This window comes from Tauraco erythrolophus, chromosome 9, assembly GCF_009769465.1.
Source record: "Tauraco erythrolophus isolate bTauEry1 chromosome 9, bTauEry1.pri, whole genome shotgun sequence".
Lineage (NCBI taxonomy): Eukaryota > Metazoa > Chordata > Aves > Musophagiformes > Musophagidae > Tauraco > Tauraco erythrolophus.
In genome coordinates this window covers 9298948-9320510 of record NC_141473.1, presented here as the reverse complement: position 1 = coordinate 9320510, position 21563 = coordinate 9298948, and the positions used below count along the sequence as shown (strand labels likewise).

General features: G+C 39.7%; 1 protein-coding gene across 1 annotated transcript in view; it reads left to right on the top strand.

Moving 5' to 3' along the window:
- Positions 1-21297, top strand: part of TRUB1 (TruB pseudouridine synthase family member 1) — a 29533-nt gene extending 8236 nt beyond the window's left edge. Inside the window, exons 4-8 of the mRNA XM_086616740.1 lie at positions 10876-10957; positions 16654-16726; positions 17974-18113; positions 19208-19264; positions 20636-21297. Of these exons, the coding sequence (XP_086472866.1) occupies positions 10876-10957; positions 16654-16726; positions 17974-18113; positions 19208-19264; positions 20636-20850 (567 nt within the window). The 3' untranslated portion in view covers positions 20851-21297. The remainder of the gene's footprint in view (positions 1-10875; positions 10958-16653; positions 16727-17973; positions 18114-19207; positions 19265-20635) is intronic.
- Positions 21298-21563: the final 266 nt, after the last annotated feature.

Genomic DNA, 21563 nt, shown 5'->3' with positions numbered 1-21563 from the left:
TGAAGAAATACTTCAGTTTATCATTGTTGGCAGCAGAGCTATGCTGAGTGGCCAAAACGTATGTTACTGCAGTAAACTCCATATGGTGGCTCTGCCAGAGATTGGACTATTTCTGATTTTTCCCCAAACGTTGTGTGAAACTTTTCTGACTCTGTGTGGCGGCTCTGAACATTATCACTCGATTTGCAACTCATACACGTTATACAAGGAGTGTTACTCTTTCAGTGTAAATCTACTTCTCCATTGGTTTGACCTGCTTATGAATTAACTCAAAACAAATAGAAATGTGCAGCCAAGGGAAATACCTACTTACTGTTCCAGATTTCTGGATAAATATTAAGAATTCAATAAGGAATAAAAATACGTGCAAGCTGGCTTAGGTTTTGTTTGTTTGCTTTATTTTGTTTCAAATGTTCCAAGTAAGAGGGAGAAGCTGAATCCTCTTGGATCTGGAATTTAAATACTGAGCATTCAATACATGTTCCATAGGAGGATGACTTTTCCTTCTTGCATTCTGGGACTTGCACTTGGTTTTGCTTGGGCTTCTTGCATAGCATTATTTTGAGAGAAATTATTTTATCGTGTTTGCAAAATAAAGGTAGTAGAATGAGAAAATATTTCCTGCTTCACCAGTAAAATGAATATGATGGGGGTGGACCAATTTTTATTATGGTAAATTGTTTTTGAAGGACTCATGGGTGACTAGTCTGTCTCAAGCACAATGCAGAAGTGATTTTTTTGGAGGGGGAGGAAATGGGTTAGAAAATGCTAGTTAGCAGCACAGTTTCTAAAGTGGTAATCCTGTTTTAAAACCTCTCATCTACCAGAATGTGCTGTTACATAGAAGCAACGAGTGAAATGGTCAGAGACTCGTCAGAGAAGAAAAAAGGGAAGAGCAATGAGCAATGAATTTTTTCATTATTCAGATACTTTCCATTGGGAGGAGATGTCTTCCAACACATACAGTCTTTATCTGTAGATGAGATAAAACAGGATAATTGAAAATTTCAGTCTTCAGCCTGTGGTTATTTTGCGTATATTTCAGTGAGATAACATCTGGGTTTGTCCTAGGAGAATTCGACTCATAGTAGTGTGAATGAAGCCAGAACTTGGCCATCCATCAAACTGTGCTTGAAATCACTGTTTCTTGATGAGCAGAAAGCATAGGTGTATTGTTTTTAGCTGAGGATCCACCTTGTCATGGTCCACATATAATCTGAAACCCAAAGTGCTCAGTGACGTGAGGGGAATTAGGCCTGAGTACTTTGTGCTGGTTGCATAAGCTGGGGCAGGGACTAGTTAAAATAGAAAATTTAATCTCAATTAAATTCTTCAGAATTGTGGCTTCTCCAGAATGAATCACTATCAAAAAAAAAAAAAAACCCACAAATAAAATCAGTGGATAGAGTAAAACCCAAATTCCAAATGATCACAAGGACTAGAAAGAGAAAAAGAGATTATGGGTAAATGAAGATACAACAGTGACCTGTTACGTGATGACTTTTGATTTATTATAATTGGAAAAATCTGAGATCTTACAAATCCTGGATGGAAAACGAGTGTCTCAAAACTTGCCAGTCACACTTGTATCCTGTGAGAGAGGGCTTGCCTGAGCAGGAATTGGTTCAAATCGGAAAGGAGGATTTCTGAGAGACATGTAAGCTACTTCCTGCAGCATGATTCCAGGATTAGAGTTTGTATAGTGCAGAATTGTTTCTCTAGAGAGTTGGCACCAGATGCTGCGGAACAAAGTGTCCATAACGAAGGTTGTTTCCTTACCTCCTGTGATTATCTTACTGTCCTAAAAATTAGGCTTTAATTTGTATCTCTTAACTTCTCAAACAGAAAGGTTGCTAGCTTTCTCCCTGAATTCATTTCTTTTGAATTAAGTCCTTAGCTTCCATCTTTTGGCAGTGAGTTCAATGAATTAATAATGCATTAAAAAGCACATCTAGTACTGCTATAAGGAGCAGAACTAATGAAGCCTTTTCTTGTGACTTTTCTTGTTTACAGCTCGTTAGACACCAAAGCCCCATGTGGACTCTTTGGTATCTAGTAATTCAATGGGGCTCCCTCTGGGACCTCTTTCTTAGTGGAAGCAGTAATAGATTTATTTCCTCTATTTGTCTATTTTCAGGAGACTTGTAAGAACCCGGCATCTCTGAGGCCTCTATTTTTCTGCCAATATTTGTGTGCTTGCACATTAACATGCACACCATGATAGTGTAAGCAGTATTTCTTTGGAAATCCTAATTTTCTTTTTAAAGAGCCTTGCTGTGGTGTATTTTTTTTAAGTATTTCAAAAGCAGTGTGTGCTCCAGTTCATATATTTGAGCTATGAGTGCAAGACAATTGAGTTGACTTTCCATTTGAAGGATCCTCTTGGTGGTGTGTGCTCTTACTTTCAATCTTAAAAATTTCTTTACAGTATCACCAGCTGAGCTCTTTGTTTCATCTTGCTTTCTTCTGGAGCTGGTAAAACCAAAACTACTTATTCATACAGTGGATAGTGTTGTGTTCTGTTTTCTTTTTCATATTCTGATAATTTTAACACTCTTGGAAGGGCAAGATTTGTGGGTTGTAGACTAATTGATATAGTATGGAAAACGAGGCGCTTGGATGCACAAGCCCTTTCTCAGGTCTCAAATAGAAGCCATGGATTTTAAAAGTAAGTGTGTTTCAGATTTATTTAGCGAAGTAGGTATCTTTTAGACCATTTCTGAAAGAAAAAGTAGTTAATGCTTGCGAGTGTCGTTTCCCAGCGATCCTGAGTGGACAAGCAGTTATCAGTAAGACCCCAAGGCTGTTCCACGCAGATGGGCTACATTTCATCTTTATCATATCATACATTTATCTGCTTTAATAAAATAGAGCAAGAAAACGGTGTATTTGCTGTGTGGGGTAGCAAGGTTTTGTTCACAACCGATCAGCTTAGCTTCCAGTCACAAGGCAGAGGGGGCTGTTACTGCTTGCTTGATGATTCTTCAGATCCCATCTTACTTGTGTTCATCTGTGGTTTTAGTTGGGCTTTTTCTTCCAAACTGCAATATTATGATATCCAACTGTCTATGTTTGTCTTGAAGGAATCCAAGTAAAAGTGGTTTGTTAGCTCTTTAGCTCTTTCCCTAGGAAATTTTATATCTGCAACAGCTTCTCATTTTTCTCTGTGTGGTTCATGCCCTTTTATGTTCTCACACCTCTTTGTTTGTGGTATCCCATCCACTACAACCAAGGGTCTGACCGAGTTTCTGTTTGGATTGAGATGGGAGAGGTAACAAAAAGAGTGCAGTATGTGACCTGCTCGTTTAAGCAAAATGGATTGTAGCTACAGAAAATGTCATTACTTTGCTTCTGTTCAAGCCCAAAGAAATTACTGTTTCCTTACAAGGGAGGTAGGAGAGGAAAGAAAGAGATGATAAGGTTATCTCCTAGGGGAAAGAGGGAGCCTGGCAGATTATACATTGTGGCATGTGAAGGGGTTAGTGTGAGGTAACGTTATAGTGTGCTGTAAATCTAGTATCTCTGTTGAGCCCACGTGTTTTTTTCTGAACCCAGTGGAGTTATGAATTGTAGTTCCCAGGCTTGTTTTGAAAGGTGTTTTATAGGTTTCCCTTGAGGAACAGGACTGACAGATCGGAGATGGAGTGATTGTTTTACGAGAGATGTTAACCCATGGGCAGTTGAATGTGTTTCAGCCCTTGTACACTGGCTAGGTGAATTCTTCCTGACATGCGGTGGTTGCTTAATTTTACCTATTTAGTTACCGTTTTGTGCATTAAATGAAGTATTTTACATTCCTGAAGTGTAAGTATAGGACAGAGAAGTGTTGACATTTCTGTTACATGGTATTTGTTATGGTATTGTGCAGACATTCAAGGAGTATTTCCTTGTGTGTTTGCACAATACAGTGCAAAGATGTCATGTCTATTAATAAAACTTGTCCTACTTAATGTCTGTGGTCTGTAACAGCTACATCCAAGTACTGCTATAGTAATTCCACAACCTCTTTCCAGAGCAGAGGAGGTTGACTCAGAAACCTATTGTTTGTGCAAACTTAGCATTGGTTCCTGTCCTTTGTGGATTATTTTACGTTACTGACAAAGAATTTCTTGTTCTCTGAATGCCTCAAGATATTAACTAGAGATCAATGTCAGTTTATGAAAGTATGGTTGTCTTCCTTATTTTGTCACAAGGAAAATGCTTACATAAAAGGAAGGCTGGGGAAATGCATGAATGATGTTGGTTTTGATGTGTTTTGAGAACACTTGAAGTGGTGTCTGAACCAAACAAGGTTCACTGAGAGAATGTTAAGCCTGCACAGTGGAGGATGCAGAAATCAGGAAGGGCTAAAGTGTTAGCTGGATAAAACGGGCTTAAATGTTCCCCTTATATGCACTGTTGACATCTTTAATTACCTGTTACTGCAAAACATATGATACATTTTTTTTAACCTGCTTTTTTGGAAACAAATCATGAGAAGAGACTGATTTGAATATCTACTCTTTCCTGCCCTGCCCACTATCCCCAAAACAAAGTTATAGAAAAATAACTATATTGTTAAATAGTATAGATATACACTTTCCTTCAGTGATACAATTAGTAAGCTGGTTTAACATGCTGTGTATTGCTGGAGTCTCTTTTATGCTCACCCCAGAGGCCTAATCTATTAATAGCTCAGCTTCATGGTCTATTAATACTCACACTTTTTAAAAACTGTTGAAAATCTTGAGGAAATTGCACCTATCGTGCTGCAGAAGCTCTTTCCTCCAAAAACGCAGAATATTTTAAGAGCATACTCTGGTGTGATTTTTCTGTTCTTCCATTCATGAGGTCAGTGTTGTCTTCTTTCCCCTTGACCTTTCCATAATTGTGTATATGTCTGTGCTTCATGTACAGCTCTTGCATGGATTGATTAAAAAAAAAAAAAAAATCAAGACTGCAACACGGCAAGGCTTTTTTGTCTTTCATAATAAAAATCATAGAAAAAAAAAGATGTTAACAAATTTAAATGAGCCATTCTGCGTTGTTTTCTGTAGTATTCTTTTCTAGTGATTTGGAGAAGCTCTTAGCACTGCCTTTTAGAATTTACTGCATCTTAGCCTTAGCGGTGTCTTTGAATTCACGTAAAGGCTTTCATGCATTTGATTTTATCTGTGAATTTGTATGTACCTATAAAGCCTTACCCTTCTGGAAGGACCGTCTTGTATTCCCTGAGCAGAGAATTATGAATTTCCTTAAAACTTTGTTTCTCAGATAGAAGCTGAAGGTCGTCTTTGCTTATTTTGTATAATCTGTGGTGTAAGTGCTAGAAGACAGAATGAGGAAACAGGTAAAGAACAGATACTGAAGCTGAAGATGAAATTTAAGAGCCAACCTGAGACACTTTGGTGAGTGTGATGGGTTTCTGCAGAGAGCACGTGTCAGAAAGGTTTGGGTGAGGAGACTGTGGGTTACAAGCAGCCACTACCGCACGTTAGCCTGCATCCCCTCTTGGATGCTGTGAGCCTGTATTGTGTTTGTAAGTGACATGTGGCCATGGTGCTATCTCAGGTGACCTAGTGTTCCTGTTGCTGTTGGGATTGTTCCCCCTCCTGCCCCCTTTCCTGCCCTCAGTCTAACACCAAAATTTTAAGCTTGCTACAGTTTTTAGCTACCACCTTAAAGCTTTCTGAACTCCCAGTAAAGTATCTTCTGTGGGTTCCCCTACTACGAGTAGTTCTAGTACTTCACATTGAAAAAATCTGGTCACCCCATATGTGTGAACTTTTTTAAAATTAGCTGACATAAGAGGTCAGAAAATCCTGTTAGTCCGAGAGTAAAGATCAGATAGTTCTTCAGCAGTGACAGTACAATTACAGCATCTAGCAGTAAATAAAACATAGTGCAGGCTTAGCACAAAGTCAGCTTTTTCTTTAGGAGAAAAAAAATGAATGGTAAGAGAAGACAAGTTGTAATGTTTGTGTATATTAAGAGGACATGTTTGGTGTTTGATAATTTCTAATTTGTTCTATCATAAAATACAGAACTCATTCCTCATCCTGCAGTCTTTATTTTGCCTCTGTGCAACCTGCTTTTAAGAGATTAGGGCTCTGTGTTTTTAATATATTGGAATCTGCTTAGTGAGAGTGCTTTGTTTTGGAAAATAATTGAAACTATGGCAACCCTTGGATTTTTTTCCAGGTTATTTGCCTACCTCATGTACTCCTCTGGTTTGGTGGACGATTAGCATACTGGAAACCACTGGTAGCTGCTAACGTTATACAAACAGCAAATATAAGTTATGTAAATGTTAAATCCAGAGCACCTTAGTTGTGCTTTAGCAATCATTCCACACAAACTGAATGTCACTGTCCAGCTGAGGGTTTAAGGCATCTTCACTGTCTCGGTGGCCTTACAAAAACGTAAGTGCTGGCTCCAGGCGTGCAGACGGAATGGGTTAGGCACAGGAGCACTAATGCTGATCAGTGTTTGCCTGCTGTGTGCTTGCTCTGGTTTCCTTCAGGTTCTTTAGAGCACTTTTTTGTTGTTTGTTCGTTCATTTTGTATTATGTTCTCTCAATCTTGTCAGCCGCACACAGACATGAGTTTACATAAATTGACTTTCTGTTTCTGTTGAATATGGGTTCTTTTTCCCAGCTTTCAGTCTCTTGCACAGGGGACTGTAACTGTTATTTATTTTCTTTCCTTTTACACTTTTGTGTTCAGTTGCTGCTCTGATTAGAAAATGGGTCATCCTTGGATGAACTCTTATGAACTGCCTCTTCCAGAGAGCTTGCTTGCCTGGGAAATTCTTGTGGTGGGAGCCATCTTAAAATCATCCTGACAGCTACTAGTGACCTTATTTCGTAATTACTTGTGTTTCTGTCTAGCTCTTCCAAAGTGTTGCTTCTCCATGTTTGAAAAAGCTTTTAAAACATGTTATGATTTAAGATTTCAAGTCTCTGGCTTCTTTCCAAATAAAACTTTGATATATTAACAGTTAAAACTGAGAAGCTCAGTTCCATGGTCTGTCTAGCATTTGCACTGATAAGTGGGGCAGACATGCCTGGCAGTCAGCCCAGGGGCTTCAGCCTCCAGGAGCCCCCTCGGGTGGGTTGTGCAGATAATAGCTATGCTGGCTCTAAAACCCCTCTAACAGGAGAGGATTCTTCTTCCTTCTTCTCCTCTTCCTCCTTTCACAGTTAAATATGTTTACTGATAAAGTCTTGCCTTTTTCTCTCTTTATGGATACACTTTCCCTTTCTGTGTGACTATAAGGATTTATCTGAAATTGGATATGAAATGAAAAAGCCAAATGATAGCTATTCTCTTAGTAAAACGTTATTGTAAACATCATATGATCTATTGTTTGTGAGAATTTTGGCTGTGCCCTGTAGTTGTGACTTTCAAACAAAATTCCTTTTCCCAAAATCTATCAGGTCTATTACAGGGTTTGTAATTTGTTTCTTACGAGTTCTTATGTTGTTCTTTCTCCAGTCCTGGCTTTTATGGCATGTTTCTTTCTAGTCATGGCTATGGTAATAAATGTATGGCTGCTGGGGCACTTCCCTGTCTTTCTGATCTTGTTGAGGTAACATCCACCATGTCCCCCAGTCTATGTGACAAGAGTTTTCGTGTTACATCATCATGGACAGGGTGCAGTGGTTTGCCACTGTAAAGCATCTTCTTAAGGCAGCCTCCTCACAGTTGTGAATGAAAGAGCTGCTTATACTTGAGAGCTTCTGATCACTTTGCTGCCTTTTGTTTCAGTTGTCATAGCGTCAAGAAAATGCTTTTCTAGACGGCTGAGAGATGTAGCCTGTTTGCTAATGCAGGATAGTTTTGGAAAGGTCTGTACGCCCTCAGGGCTGTTCTACTGTGGTACGATTGTGAGGCTCCACTTTGGGACCAGGCGGACCACCATTAGAAGTTGGAATTAACGCACGATGCTGCAATGCTTGCGAGTCGTGACTGGGAATTCTTGATCTTAGCTTTTAATGCACTATACTTGCATGTTGTGGAGTCTCATAGGGAAGCTTTTAATCTTGAAATGGTTTAGGTCCTGGTCTCTTGAGATGAGCAGGGGGCAAGGACATAGGGGCTATTGATTGGCAGAGCGTTCTCTGACGAGCTGCCGATACAGGGGCGTTTCCTGTCACAGTCTGCACTTGCTAAGCTTTTCTACTGCCTGCAACACCTACTACTTTGCTTTTTTTGTTTCTGGTTGAGTGGGTTGAAGGCAACGTGGTTGTGAGCAGTTGCTGTCTGTGTTCTTGCAGTGATTTGTAATCTAAGAGTACAGGAAGAATGCCCCTAGATGTATTTTATAAAACTGGAAGAAATAAATGATTGCCAACGCAGGTGAGAAAAGGTCACCAAAGACTTATTAAATGACTCAGAATCTATTGGGTGCTTCTGAGGGCAGTGTGAGTTAGAGTCTGAAGAGACTTAATGTGGAATTTTGACACAAAATAAGAGGAACAATAGATTAAATCGTCTGCATTCTGCCGTTATCTTCTATAAGCTCCAGGTCCTGCACACTAACAAAGGGGAAATAAACCCTATTAAGTGGCTAGTAAGAATTATGATATATAATTGTAGATACCCAAGGGCACTCCAGAGACCGATCATAAACCAACTGTAATTCTTAATTTCCTGACCTGTTATAGCCGCCTTTGTGGATTATTGCGTTGCTGGTCAGAGTCTTTTGTGACTCTTTAAAGGCTCCTGTAAGGAATAGGGATTTTTGACTAATTTTTAAGGATGCTCTTTTTACAAATTGGATGGCTTTTTGTCCTTTTTGCAGAAATTAAAGGGCAAGTCAAGTGTTGAGGTTTGTATTGTATTGCTAGCACAGTTTGTGTTTATGTATAAACAGATGATACTGTCTCTGTATTGCTGGGACGTCAAATATAACATGTTATTGTAACAGCCTGAAGCGAGATGGCCAAAACCAGACTTAAGAGGAAGAAATTCATTCAAACTGAAGTAGTATCAGTACTTTGATTTGGAAAAACCTGAAGACATTGTGTGAGGTCTCAAGACTTTCAGATTGAGTTTTACTGAACTGCTAAGATTATTCATGCTAGAATTATGAAGATCTGTTCACTCTATGACTTGTTTATATTAACCTCTAGAATAGATGCTGAATAGTACTTCCTTCTAGCTATGCTATTAAATGTTAAGAACTAGATCATTAAATGTCTCAGAAAGCAGGCAATTTATGGTGGTAAAAGCAGATGATATACTTTAAAGTTTATTTAAATATTAGTTGTGGAGCAACCTTCATCCATTCTTCCTTTCATTTCTTTTCCGTGCATTTCAAAAGTATGTAAACTTCAAGAATTTGATTTTAAAATGCCTAATTTTTCAGAGTTGTCAGGGGATTCAGACATCTACAATATTTAGGAAAAAGGTAGCCTTAATGTGGTAAGCAAAGACTATGGTTATATTAAAGTCTGCACTCTGCTGCCTGTTGTCTGACTGCTTCTGCTGCTTCCATTTCATGGTAGTTGCTTGAAGAAATACATTCTTGTGGCAGGTTGTCACACGGAACAAAATCGAGGCATGTCTTAGTAGTCCCATTTTGTAGGTGTGATTTATATGCCTACACTATTATTACTTGGGCTTGTTTGTACTTTGCACGTACATGAAAAAGGATGCATTGCATCAAAGAGTAAAATGTTAGTGCTTACACCTGTTTGGATGTGTTCCAGTACAATTTAGACAACCAGCTTCTAGAAGACAGATCCTTTTGCGACTTGGTTCAAATTTGTATTAGCTCAGTTGGGGAGTAGAGTTCATTGAAAACTTACTGGGAATTAGGTGTATGGTACACCTTGATTTTTTTTTTTTTTTTTTTTTTTTCTTTCCCACGCTATGTAAATGCTTTACTTTGAAGGCCCCTGGACTTAACATAGGGCTGAGGGAAGTGGAATGGAATAGTATAGGCAGTGGGTCAAACTGCAGATTTTAATACCTGAAGGTGTCTCCAAACTTGACCCAAACTCATGTTACAGAGTGGGTCTTCATGTGTTGGCAGCCTTGTGAAAGGACACGGGGCAGCTGGTTCACGGGAAACTTTGTCAGCTACAGCAGATTCTGCCATATGCCCACAGCCTGGCAGTACTTGGGGTGAAAACATGGAAAAGAAGGACATCAGGTGAAACGCAGTAAGGACAAGAGCTAATGACCTGGGAACAGGTTAATTCCTGCTTGCAAGCTACAAACACATACACTGAACCATTCTTTAGAGAAGAACTGTGTAAGGAGAAACTGTAAACCAGAAATATTCAGAGGACTCATGACGAGCAGACATGTCACTCAGTGACTCGCACTCCTTGTTCTGGTCACAAGGTCCTTACCAGATTCCACATGTTCAAAACTCCAGTTTTAGGCTATTGCATATCACAACATTTTATGGCAGAACTGTTGTAATGCTTTGCCTTGGAAGTGGGTGGTTTGCTTTCAGAAGCAAAGGTCTTTGTGTCTTTTTTTTTAATTATGAAGGAACAGAAAAATTGTTTATGAAAGGTACTCTGTGTGCTTTGCTTCAACAGTGACATTTAACACCCCACAGAGACTTCAATTCTACCACCCTCTTATTTTCTTTACAGTATTGATGTATTTATAGGAAAAATTTGATTCCACATTGCTTCTTCCTGGGGTTTCTAAAACTGAAATCGTAGGCACATGTAATGCAAGATTTAATTTTTGTTTAGTTCCATGTCTTTTCATCTTTACTTTTGCTTACCCAAAGTTTCTGGAGTGACTATTCAGATAGTATTCTTCCTGGCCTGATTTGAAGTATTTAGTACTTTGCAGTCTTTATTTAAAAACAAAGAAAAAAGGAGCAATGTTGAAGACCTGACTCACTAATCTCTTTTTCCTTCCCAGAAATACACTGCCATTGGACTACTGGGCAAAGCTACTGATACGTTAGATGCCACAGGAAAAGTAACTGAAGAAAAACCTTATGGTAAGCATAAACGTATTTATATACTTGATGTAATTTGAAGGCATGAATGATCTCTGTCATAGAGAAGCAGAAGAGATGTTTGAGACTGTGTGAATTAAATTTAAATGTGAAATCAAACTGAGATTATTTCATCTTCAACATCAGTGCTCAAATAATTCAGACCAGCTTCATGCAATTATGTCCAGTGCAAGTATTCATTTCTGTTGGGGAAAAAAACAAACCATACATTAGATTAGGAGGGAGAAAATAGAATTGGGCAGAACTGTGTCATCTTAAATCTTTGACAGGCTGACAAATGACGTGCTGTGTCCAGTAAAATTTTCCTCTTTCAGTACATAGTCCCATGAGTGATCTTAGTAACACCCTTCAAGGCCCATGGAGGAATAAAGTACTTAAAGGGGCATCCTAGAGGGAAGATCTAAGTATGGACTGCTCAACAGAAAATGATGATGGCAGAAGCTACTTTCTACATATGTTCACCGACCAAATATTGCTCTTGCTTGCAGTGTGTGTCCTAGCAACTTTAATGAATGAACTTTTCTGGCCCACAGAGCATAGTGCAAGAGGTTAAGGCTTCAGAACTAATCCTGACTGTGGCTTTGGCGGAGTGGACATTCCACAGCAGCCAGGGCATCTTAGAAACAATGTAGGACTAACCAGGGACACACCAAATGTATTTGCCATTAGTTCTTTCACAACCTGGGGAAAAAAGAGAAAAAGGAGGGGGGGAAGAGGAAAAAAAAGTAACTGCTTGCTTAACAACGGTTACAAGTCCCACACTGTTTGTGGTACCTGGTAATAGGTACATGAAGTAAATTATCTTTTTTTAATAGCATGATGAAAAAGGTTGCCTGGATTCCACCCCTCACCCCCAATCTCCTTTCTTTTGCAGTTTTTCTTTTTGCACAAGGCAGGCAAGTGTGAGTTTCTTGCCTGCATTAACTTGATGGATCGCTCTAAATAGTAATTTTTACTAGGCAATGTTATTCAGAGATGTTGGGTCATTTGCTTCGGCTTCACGATCAAGTTGTAAGTTTCTGAAGGACTGAGCATCCACATGGTGTTAGAGTTGCCAACACTTCACGATGGTTGGAGAGAACATTTTCTTGGTTTTTATATATACCTTTTAAAAGTGGAATGTTGGGGTTCTGCTGCACTGAGTAATAGTCATTGTAGATAGTCACTCGCATATGAACTGCAAAATATCATTTCAAGTAGATGCAACTCCTGTGGTCTGTTAGTTAAAAAGAAATTATCTCTTTCTTGAAACACTAGTTTTCCTTTTTTATTTTGTATTGCTTACTGCAGACAGAATTCAGAGTTGTCTTCATGCACGTTTGTGTCACTGGCAGCTTTTAGTTCCCGCCTCTGCACCACCTCCTCTGTTATGGTGGTTCAGCTTTCTTTTAGACTGTGTGCTTGGGGAACTGATCTGGGTTAAAAACACTCCCTTTTTTTGAGTTGCTTATCTTTTTAAACTGATATCAGTTGCATGATCCAGTTCATCATGTGATCTCATGAAGAGCAGTACTGGTGTTGCTGGGGCAGTGGAGTTTTGGGTGATGCACAAAGTTTCCTTTTGCTGAAGCTGACAGATGAAGAAAACGCTCGGGAAATTGGTCTCGGTTGCTTTCCATGTTGGTGCAAATCAGTCAGATTTTAATCCCTTCAGAACAAAGAAAGAGAGAACATGCATATTCCTTCTTTTTCTCCATGCTACCTACATATTTTGTATTTCCTTCTTTCCCTCTCTTCTAATCGAGCAGGTATTTCTTATCTTTTTCAGTGTTTTCTGCAGGATTCTCTGAGTGGCCTACCATCCCTAACCCTAACTGGTACTCGAAGAACAGATAAACCACGTATTTGAGCTGAATTTCAGCTTTCCTTTGACACCTACAGGGATCCTGGGATAAGCAGAGCATCTGCTAGTGAATATAAATCCTGCAGTGCCAGCAGCATCCGGGATTGGGCCTTAGTGCAGAGAAAGAGCACTAAAACATCTTGCAATGTGTGTGTGTGTATATATATATATATGAAACTCTTCTTGAATGACTCTGCTGGACTACAAGAGTAAAGTGCCTGCAGAAAGTTGCTTGCTATATTAACTATGAGAAAGTGTTACATTTTAGTCCTCAAAGTGTCCCTGGACAGCAGTTTAGAAAGCAAACTGCTGTGGCTGTGTATTACAGTTAGTCCCAATGAAAGGATGTACGGAAGAGGGCTCCTTGGGTTTAATCGCTTCTGAACTTCTCAAGGTTTTTTGTTTCTTACTTATCAGACAACGAGTTTGCATTTCCACGTGAAATTAGGTTATGGTTTCATCCTGCTCCCAGGCTATCAAATGCTGACTTAGAAAGTAGCATTTAGCGTTTTTCTGATCTTTCGTGAGAACATTAATGTTTGTCACCCTTTTTTTAATATTTGCAACTATGCACAGGAATGTACTTTCTGAAACCCACTTCCTCCCAGCTGCCTACAGACTGTATCCAAACACAGAGTACAAAATTCACAAGGATTTTCAGCAGGTCTCTGCTGATTATGCTGAAATATGTGTTTAACAGAGCCACTTGAATAATTTGGAAGAAAGTAGTCCTTTCAGCATTCTGCTTGTGTGTTTGCAGATAATTTGTGCTGAGCCACATTGAGTCGAAGTCACCTGCTATAGTTTTGTTCGGCTCTTAGGAATAATTCTTGTGTTCTGTTTTGGAGTAGTTTGTTAACAAGTGCAGGACAGTATCACCCTTCAGTGGAGGCTTCTCGAGATTGTGGCACAATTGGCACCTTTTGGTTGGGTAACTTTAATTTCTTTTATGATTACAGCAGGAGAATCAATCAACAGTCAGCAGTGTTCAGAAGCACAACTGTTTTTTAAAATTTTCATATTGGAAGCTATGAGCTGACTTTCAATGTTTTTAGAAGCATTGGAGAACTGAAGTTTAGGGTGCTTTGAGGTGCTGATAGAATCATAAGGAATAGTCCACTGGAAGAGGCATAGCCTGTGCAGAGGTCACATAACCCCCCTGTCAGTCTAAGGTATTATGAAGAAATTTATCAAACAGTGTTGAATTGGTTGTATTCGAAATAGTGTACTCACAAAAGCCAGTGCAATCCTTTTGTTCTAAGCTAAGGCTGTGGTTGTTCCTGGGGACTGGGTGCCATTGCCTCATGAGCCAAACCTTGACAATCCTCACTGAAATCATTGTGAAACAGGGTGGCAGCCTCCACACCCCTCCTTGGAAGGACACAGAGCTGCAGGCTCAGTCCAGCTTCTAGCAGAAGTCATGGTCCACGATATGGCAGATGAGGATATTTGGTGGAATAGGCTAACTCTTGGTAGCAAGGGCAATGACAGATGGGTCCTGCAGAAACGTCTCTCAACCCCTTACTTTGAGGGAGTGGAGAAGGGAAGTCAAATGGGGAAAGCTTGGGGACTGCTGATGCTGATTAGCCTTTGAGAGTGTGTTCCTATTTCATGCTTGATGGAGGGTTGAGTCCAAATGCTGCTTTAAACTTGCTGACCAGACAACCTGCTAAACCCAAGCCCACAGCTAGGTGAGGGAGACCGGTGGGCCAAGGGCCTGAAGGAAAACAGTTCTTGTGGGCAGCAGGACTGCATTCACCACTGCCTATGCTGTGGATGTAATGACTGTTGGAGCTGAAAGATGATGAAGGAGCCTGGTTCACAGTGTGGACTGTGTGCCCTGCAGAGCCACAAGTCCAAACTGATGCCCGGGTCAAATACACGGTTTAGATGTAGTGAAACGTTTTGTTTGAGAAGAGGCTAATAGCGCATTTTTTATGACCGAGAGCTGGATGAAAGCTCCACCAGCTTGTGTGTTGTTCTAGGAGAGGGCAAGAATCCAATATAGTTCGTTAACACAAAGGCAGTGCAGACTGGGGAGGGGGGCGCAGGGAAGAGAGAAGCATGTGGATTTAGGTTTTCAGAATGTAATACTAGCCAGCTTGTGCCATGATGTATTGTAGAAGACAAATATGATTTATTCTACATCTTAGCAAACTCATCTGTAAATATTTACTTTGATAACACACCACACAACTTTGAATGGCTTAATACATCATTCTTCACATGAGGAATTTTTTTTTGTCCTGAGATAGAGATTGTCTATAGCATCAGTGATTTCCTCAGAGGCTAGATGTAACCTCTCAATCAAGGGAATATGAGATCAGAGCAGGAGCTGAACTCATGTGTCTCGTTAAATGCCCTAGCCACAAATACAGTTGATGGGCTGAAAATTGAAAGAGAACTCAAAGTAACACTTACGCTTAGATCTTAAATACTAAATTCTGGCCTGAAGCAACATGTGGTTCACAAGAAGACTGACAGTATCACCAGCATAAAGCTGGATTGTGCTGACTTTCCACCATGCAGCTTTGTTGTCATATGTTCCTAAACTCGAGTAATACAAACAGAAGATTGAAATAACCATGTAAGAAGCTCTTCAGAAGAAGATCCAGACTTACTGTGCAATTGATTCTGTTGTTTGTGCTCCATAGTCTGATGTACATTAGTCTCTGAGTCCCTGACTGACTTCAGTGGCCTTGCAGCCTTGCTGTTAGTGACACTTCTTAAGACAGCTGCTTGGGCTTAGGGACAGCATCTGCTCTTGAGGCTGCAAAGTGTGCTTTCCAGAAGTTACGTACCACATTGCCATCTTCCAAAGCTGCTATGGAAAGAAACATGTTGGTTTTTTTTTTTTTCTTAGAGTGTGAAATACGTCTGTTTTGTAAGGTTTGCAAGTAAAGGGCTGTTCCAAAACATAAGAAGGGTCAACAGATAAATTTGGTTGGTTTATCTTCCAGGATGCTCTTGACCTACCAGGGTGACACTAACTGATTATAACTTAAGAGAAACAGGACTGATCAAGTCCTAGACAGTAGAAGTGCACTGAAGTGCACTGTGATTACAGATGTTATGTTTGTACTCTCTAAACAAATTAGGGATGAATGTCATCTCTATTGAACAGTATTTCAAAGGACCAATGCAATCAGCTACCGAGATTATAGCCTTCTAATGAAAGTGGGACAGATGTCTATGTGTGCTCGTAGAGTAGATTGCCTAAAGCAGCTGTCTTTCTTTTACAGGATTTCTTCAGTAAAATTGCCTTACTTTATATATAATAATACCCTGGTGTGCATTTGCAGGTTAGTTGCTTGATACGGAAATTTGTTGCGTTGTTTCACATGCATTTTTTTTTCTTTGCTAGAAAAAAAAACACGATGCCTTTTTTCTCTAATAATCTGTTGTATTTTTCCTTGCAGTTAGGTACTCTTAAGCAGAAGTTGCCAAGGTTAGATGCGCATTTAATTCTTTTTGATCCTTTAACAAAAGTTAGACTAGGACAAATTTTGTAGTTTTTGCATAGTTCCTAAGAAGAATGAATTTGTAGTCCCAAGAGAGACAATTTGCAAAAGACTACTGTGTATATTGGGATTTCTGCCCTTCTGAAAGGATCCAGACTGTCTTAATCACCTTGGACAGTTTGTTCCACTAGTTTTGTGGTAATTCACACTCCTACCTACATTCTGGTTTTTATCTCTTTTCTTTGGCGTTTTTCACCCAATCTAAATTCAGACCAGAGGGAACTCTTCATTGTATCTGTTCGCAGAACGTGATTGATGCCATTAGTGTTCATTATTCACGTGGCACTAACGTACTTACTGTTCTCTTTCTACAGACCAGATAACAAAAGGAGATCTTGAAAACGTGCTGCAAAAGTTCACAGGGGACATAATGCAGGTTCCTCCACTGTAAGTTCCACAATATTCAGATGCTCTTGTCAGTAGAAGTCAGTTCTCTCAGAAACAACAGGATGCATTTTGGCAAGAGGATAGAGGCAAGGCAGTCCCAGGAGTTTTAACACTTGCAACTGCAGGTCGTGCCAATTTGAACATCAAGCACAAATGGTGACCTGGAGTCTGTGGGTTTTTTGGGTGAATGTAAAGTAGCGGAGCAATCTTAAACAGCTTTGCTGGGCAGAGTGGCTTCTATCCTGTCTTCCAATTAGAAAGCAAAGCTCTGAGTTTTTAATTTCAGCTGTGGGGTAAGAGGAGGCTTACTGACATCTGTGTGGAAATGCCTTAAATGACTTCGAGTTTGTTTTCTGAAAACTTAGAGCATGAATGAGTGCTTAGTGACTGAGCTTCTGTAGCTTAGCAAATTTCTTCTAGTCAGGTGAGCCATAGTAGCTGGCAATGTGCAAGCACTCAGCTTGTGACAGATGGCTTTTATGGTGATTTAAGCTAACATGCTTTCCTTTGCATTTGCAATGGGTTGGTTACTGTGGTTCCAGTGTGAGCCCTGTAAGGTTGGTAATTCAGTAGGTGTTCTGCTTCGTGTGATCTGTTTCATATTGCCCTCTGCTAATATGAGCAACATCGTTTTTGATTTTTCTATAGCCATCTTTTTGTCAAGACCAAAGTTAGAGCTTTGGATAAGTTTTCGTGTAATCAATGAAATTTTTTTTTTTTTTTTTGCTGTAGTGGTCCCCTAAACACCCTAGAACAAGGCTACATAACTTTGCATTTGCTGTTCAAGGAAGACCCTGATGTGAGGTGCGAGGGAGAATGACAGAAATTGCCTGAGCAGCTCCCAGTGCTCAGCTCAACATAACACTGAAACAGAGTATGCCCTGCAGACTTCTGAGAGACAGTGTGTTAGAGGCAGATGCAAGTGTTGTACCCCTTATAGAAACCCTTTGTTTTCATAAACTGCAAATTGAGTGATGAAACACTTTTTAATCTGTATAGCAAGAGATAAATACAGGACTGTCTCTTGTTTTCCAGTTTACATAGCTACTGGAGAATGAGATGGTTCTGTGTCTAAGAGATTTCAGAGGCAATTGCTAGTTGTGTTGATTTTATTTTTGTGAGCACTTGGAGAGGATTAGAAGGGTAAAACGTAAGCTACTGTAGAACAATGTTAACAGGATCAGGAGGATGGGAAGCTTGTTCTATTGCAACCTTATGACTCACATTTTCATACTCTATCTGATCAGCTATTCTGCTTTGAAGAAGGATGGAGAAAGGCTATCAACTCTGATGAAGAGAGGAGAAGCAGTCGAAGCGAAGCCTGCTCGGCCAGTAAGAGTGTACAGCCTCTCTCTCCAGCATTTCCAACCACCACTGTTCACACTGGGTAAAGGCCGAAGATTATTACATGGAGTGATGCTCCCAGCTTGTTAGTGCTTATTTACCCTCAAAATGGGAATAAGACAGCGAAATGGGTTTCATTTCCTTCAGCTACTTATTTTGGTGTGAGCCCATGTGCACTGACTTTCACTTTGCAGTAAAAGCACTGTAGTTTGGATTTAAGTTAAGCTGATTATATGTAATCTTTCTGTGAGGGAAAATTCTGAGAGGCTGGTCTGGGGATTATTTGCATCTGTCCATGATTTCACAACCTCCAGCTCACTCCTCCTTTCTCAGGTCTGCTTGCTTCACTTTGCCCATTCTTTTGCCCAGATGCCCAGGCCTGCTGGCATCTCTCCCAGGGTGCAGCAAGGACCAGTATCAGTCACTGTCAGGCCTCTTTCTCGGTTGAGGAGGCAGGATCTTATCCTTCCTCCTGTCGTACATGAAGAGACTCGGGTAGTACATTAAGCAGCACATTAATAAATAAACCAAAAAGACTGTTGTAAATGTTTGATGCTGCTGTGAGGTCAAGATAATGTCTTGCATTGATCAGCTGCCTAGTTGACCCGTAGTCCTCTGGTGGACCAGATGTTACATGATGAGCAGGTATGAGTGACAGAACTCAGTGTAGAGTTCCTTCAGTCCGTACTTTATGGGTGGGTGACTACCAGAGAGATCAGGGAAAGTTAAAGGTGGATTTTAAAATTTTATTGGAGCTGCCTGTGTGCAGTATCTTAAAAGCATTGATAGTCAGTTTAGACTGTACTTGAAATACCTTTTCATCATTACAAATGTGAAACAACCCTCTGAAACCTTTGAAATGAATAGGGCCGAAGCATTTGCTGACATACCACAGCAAGCACTCAATTTCTAGTGAGTTAGTTCGGTTGCCATTGTGTTTGCTTTCCCTCCTGTCTGGCTTAGCAATCTCGCCCGCACATATGTTACGGGATGAATAATTGATGTTGCATCCTATAAATATTTTATCACTGGGTTGTTTGCTTAGCGCGTTTGTACATTTATGTGGGGGCATGGTTTCTACGTAAAGTAGATTTTGCATTGCACTGGCAATTTACCATGTCGCTATTAACATTCCAGATGTCGAATGTGGTGGTGGCTTTTATGTCAGGAGCCTGGTCAGTGACATTGGCAAAGGTAGGCATAGAAAAAAACATGACAGTTTAAGGAATGAATGTGTCTGTTAATGGAAAAAAAATGTCATTTTGTGCATCTCCAGTGACTAGACCTATGTGTTATTTTGCAGGATTGTAGTGCTATCACTTGTTTTTATATACTAAGGTGTTTTCCTTGGGAGCATGGGGGAATGGAGGCTAAATAATTGCCAGAGGACCTTGGGGGCTGGGGGATAAAAATGGAGCAAGTAACAGCACTGAGCAAGATAATACAAGGCACGGTGGGGATTTTTTTTCCCCCCTCCTCCATATGTTAAAGCTAACTCAGATTACGGGTGAGAAGAAGAAGAAAGATACTGTCTTTTTAAATGTTATTCATCACATTTTGAAAACAGATTGCATAGAACATTACCATGCACATAATAAACCCTATCTGCTGGAAAGACCTCTACATTTGTGATGATTTTTTCTAGTGTTTTCTTTCTCCTTTACCTGAACTGTGAATGGTTTTGCTTTCCCACAGGGTTATTTGTCTTGTGCTCTGTATCTATGAAACTGCATGATGGAGAACAGATAATCCATTTCAGATTTTTTTAAAAATGATACATTTGCAGATCAAGAAAGCAAATGATGTGGGATAACCCTATGAATTTCAATGTTGTTATTTATGCTTAGGCAAGTCAAATATTCTCTTTCTGTTACTGCCTTCTGAGCATACTGGCTTACGTTTAGTCCTTTAATGACGAACCAAGATAAAGTCTGTCCTCAGCTGGTTTCTTTTCAAAGATTTAAAATACAGTAAAAATCTTCCGCATCAGAAAGGATGGGAGGGAATATTTTACAAGTCATATCTGGTTGCTGTTATGTTTTGTAGCCCCTCATTATGTAATTCTGTCCTACTGGTGTTTTTTTAACATATCAGAGCGTTAATTTATATTTTTTATTTGTCCTTATCTTAGTTTATATTGTCCTGATAGTCAGCACAGGATAAAAATGTCAAAAATCCTTTGTGAAGGTGAAAGGTGCTAAGGCCTCAAAGTCTGTGAAAAAACAGTACATAGTCTTCTAAGTCACTTGTGAATACAGAATGTTCTGCTTACATCTGGTGTCATTTTTTCATCTCTTTTCATTCTGATTTAAATCTGGAAAACCTTTTGACAACTTTCTGTCAGATTTTGAACTCTTTACTACACTGGTGATCTGTTGAAAGCAAAGGAATTCCTTGGCTCAAATTCAAGAAGATATAAATGAGTGATAAATTTTCATGAACTTCCTTCTTAAACAAAGCAGAATAATGTAGAAGGCTACATGCAAAAATATGTTTTAAGCGAGTTGCAAATAATTAAACTTGACCATGCACTTTTTCTAAATCCTCTTTTCTCCTTTACTTTAGAACTCTCTACCTGTGCCACAATGCAAGAGCTGACCCGAACCAAACAAGGGCCCTTTACGCTAGAGGAGCATGCCCTTTATGAAGACAAATGGACAATTGATGAAATTGCACGATCCTTAGAGCATTGCACATCTCTTCTCCCGGGAGAGCCATCTCATAAAAAATTAAAGACAGAGCATCCTGGTGAAACTGCTGTGAGCTGTGAAGATAAGTGATAAGTTGGGTCAAGGAAAAAGACTGAATGATTGAGACATTTTAAGATTGGATTGGGATTGTCTTGCCTCCTGTGTAAATTTACAAGTCTGTACTGAGAGTGTGACAAACTGCAGTGTGAGAAAAATGGTTCTTTTGTTTTCTGGGGTTAGAACATGCACAGAAAATATCCAGTGCTTGCTGTTTCCTGATCTATTTATTTTCCTTCTTGCACACTGTAAATGGGTCTGCCACCGATACCACATCTTCAGAAACTCTTAAAGAATTTGTAGGGTGCAATATAGCTGTTGTTGCTAATTCCTCAATAGAACAATTATAAACATTAAGATTTGATAAATGTGCTCAAAAAAAAAATCTTTTTTTTTTTGTTATAGCTGGTATTCAAACCCTGAAATACCGTGGTGACAAGACTGTCATAGCCTGAAGGATATAAGAATGTGGTGTGGCAGTTTGCTTTCTTGAAATCCGTTTCAGGGTATGTTTTTCTTGTGCAGATTGTTCTTTCAGTCAAATGTCATCCAGAATGCATTAAATGTAGATGCTAATATTTTACGTTAGGTCTAAAATAGACTAGGAAGGACTAGTCTTTCCTAGTCTATTATTTCCTAGTCTGTTATTCCCTAGCAGGACTAGGGAAGTGATCGTCCCCCTGTACTGGGCACTGGTGAGGCCACACCACATACAAGAATGTGGTGTGGCAGTTTGCTTTCTTGAA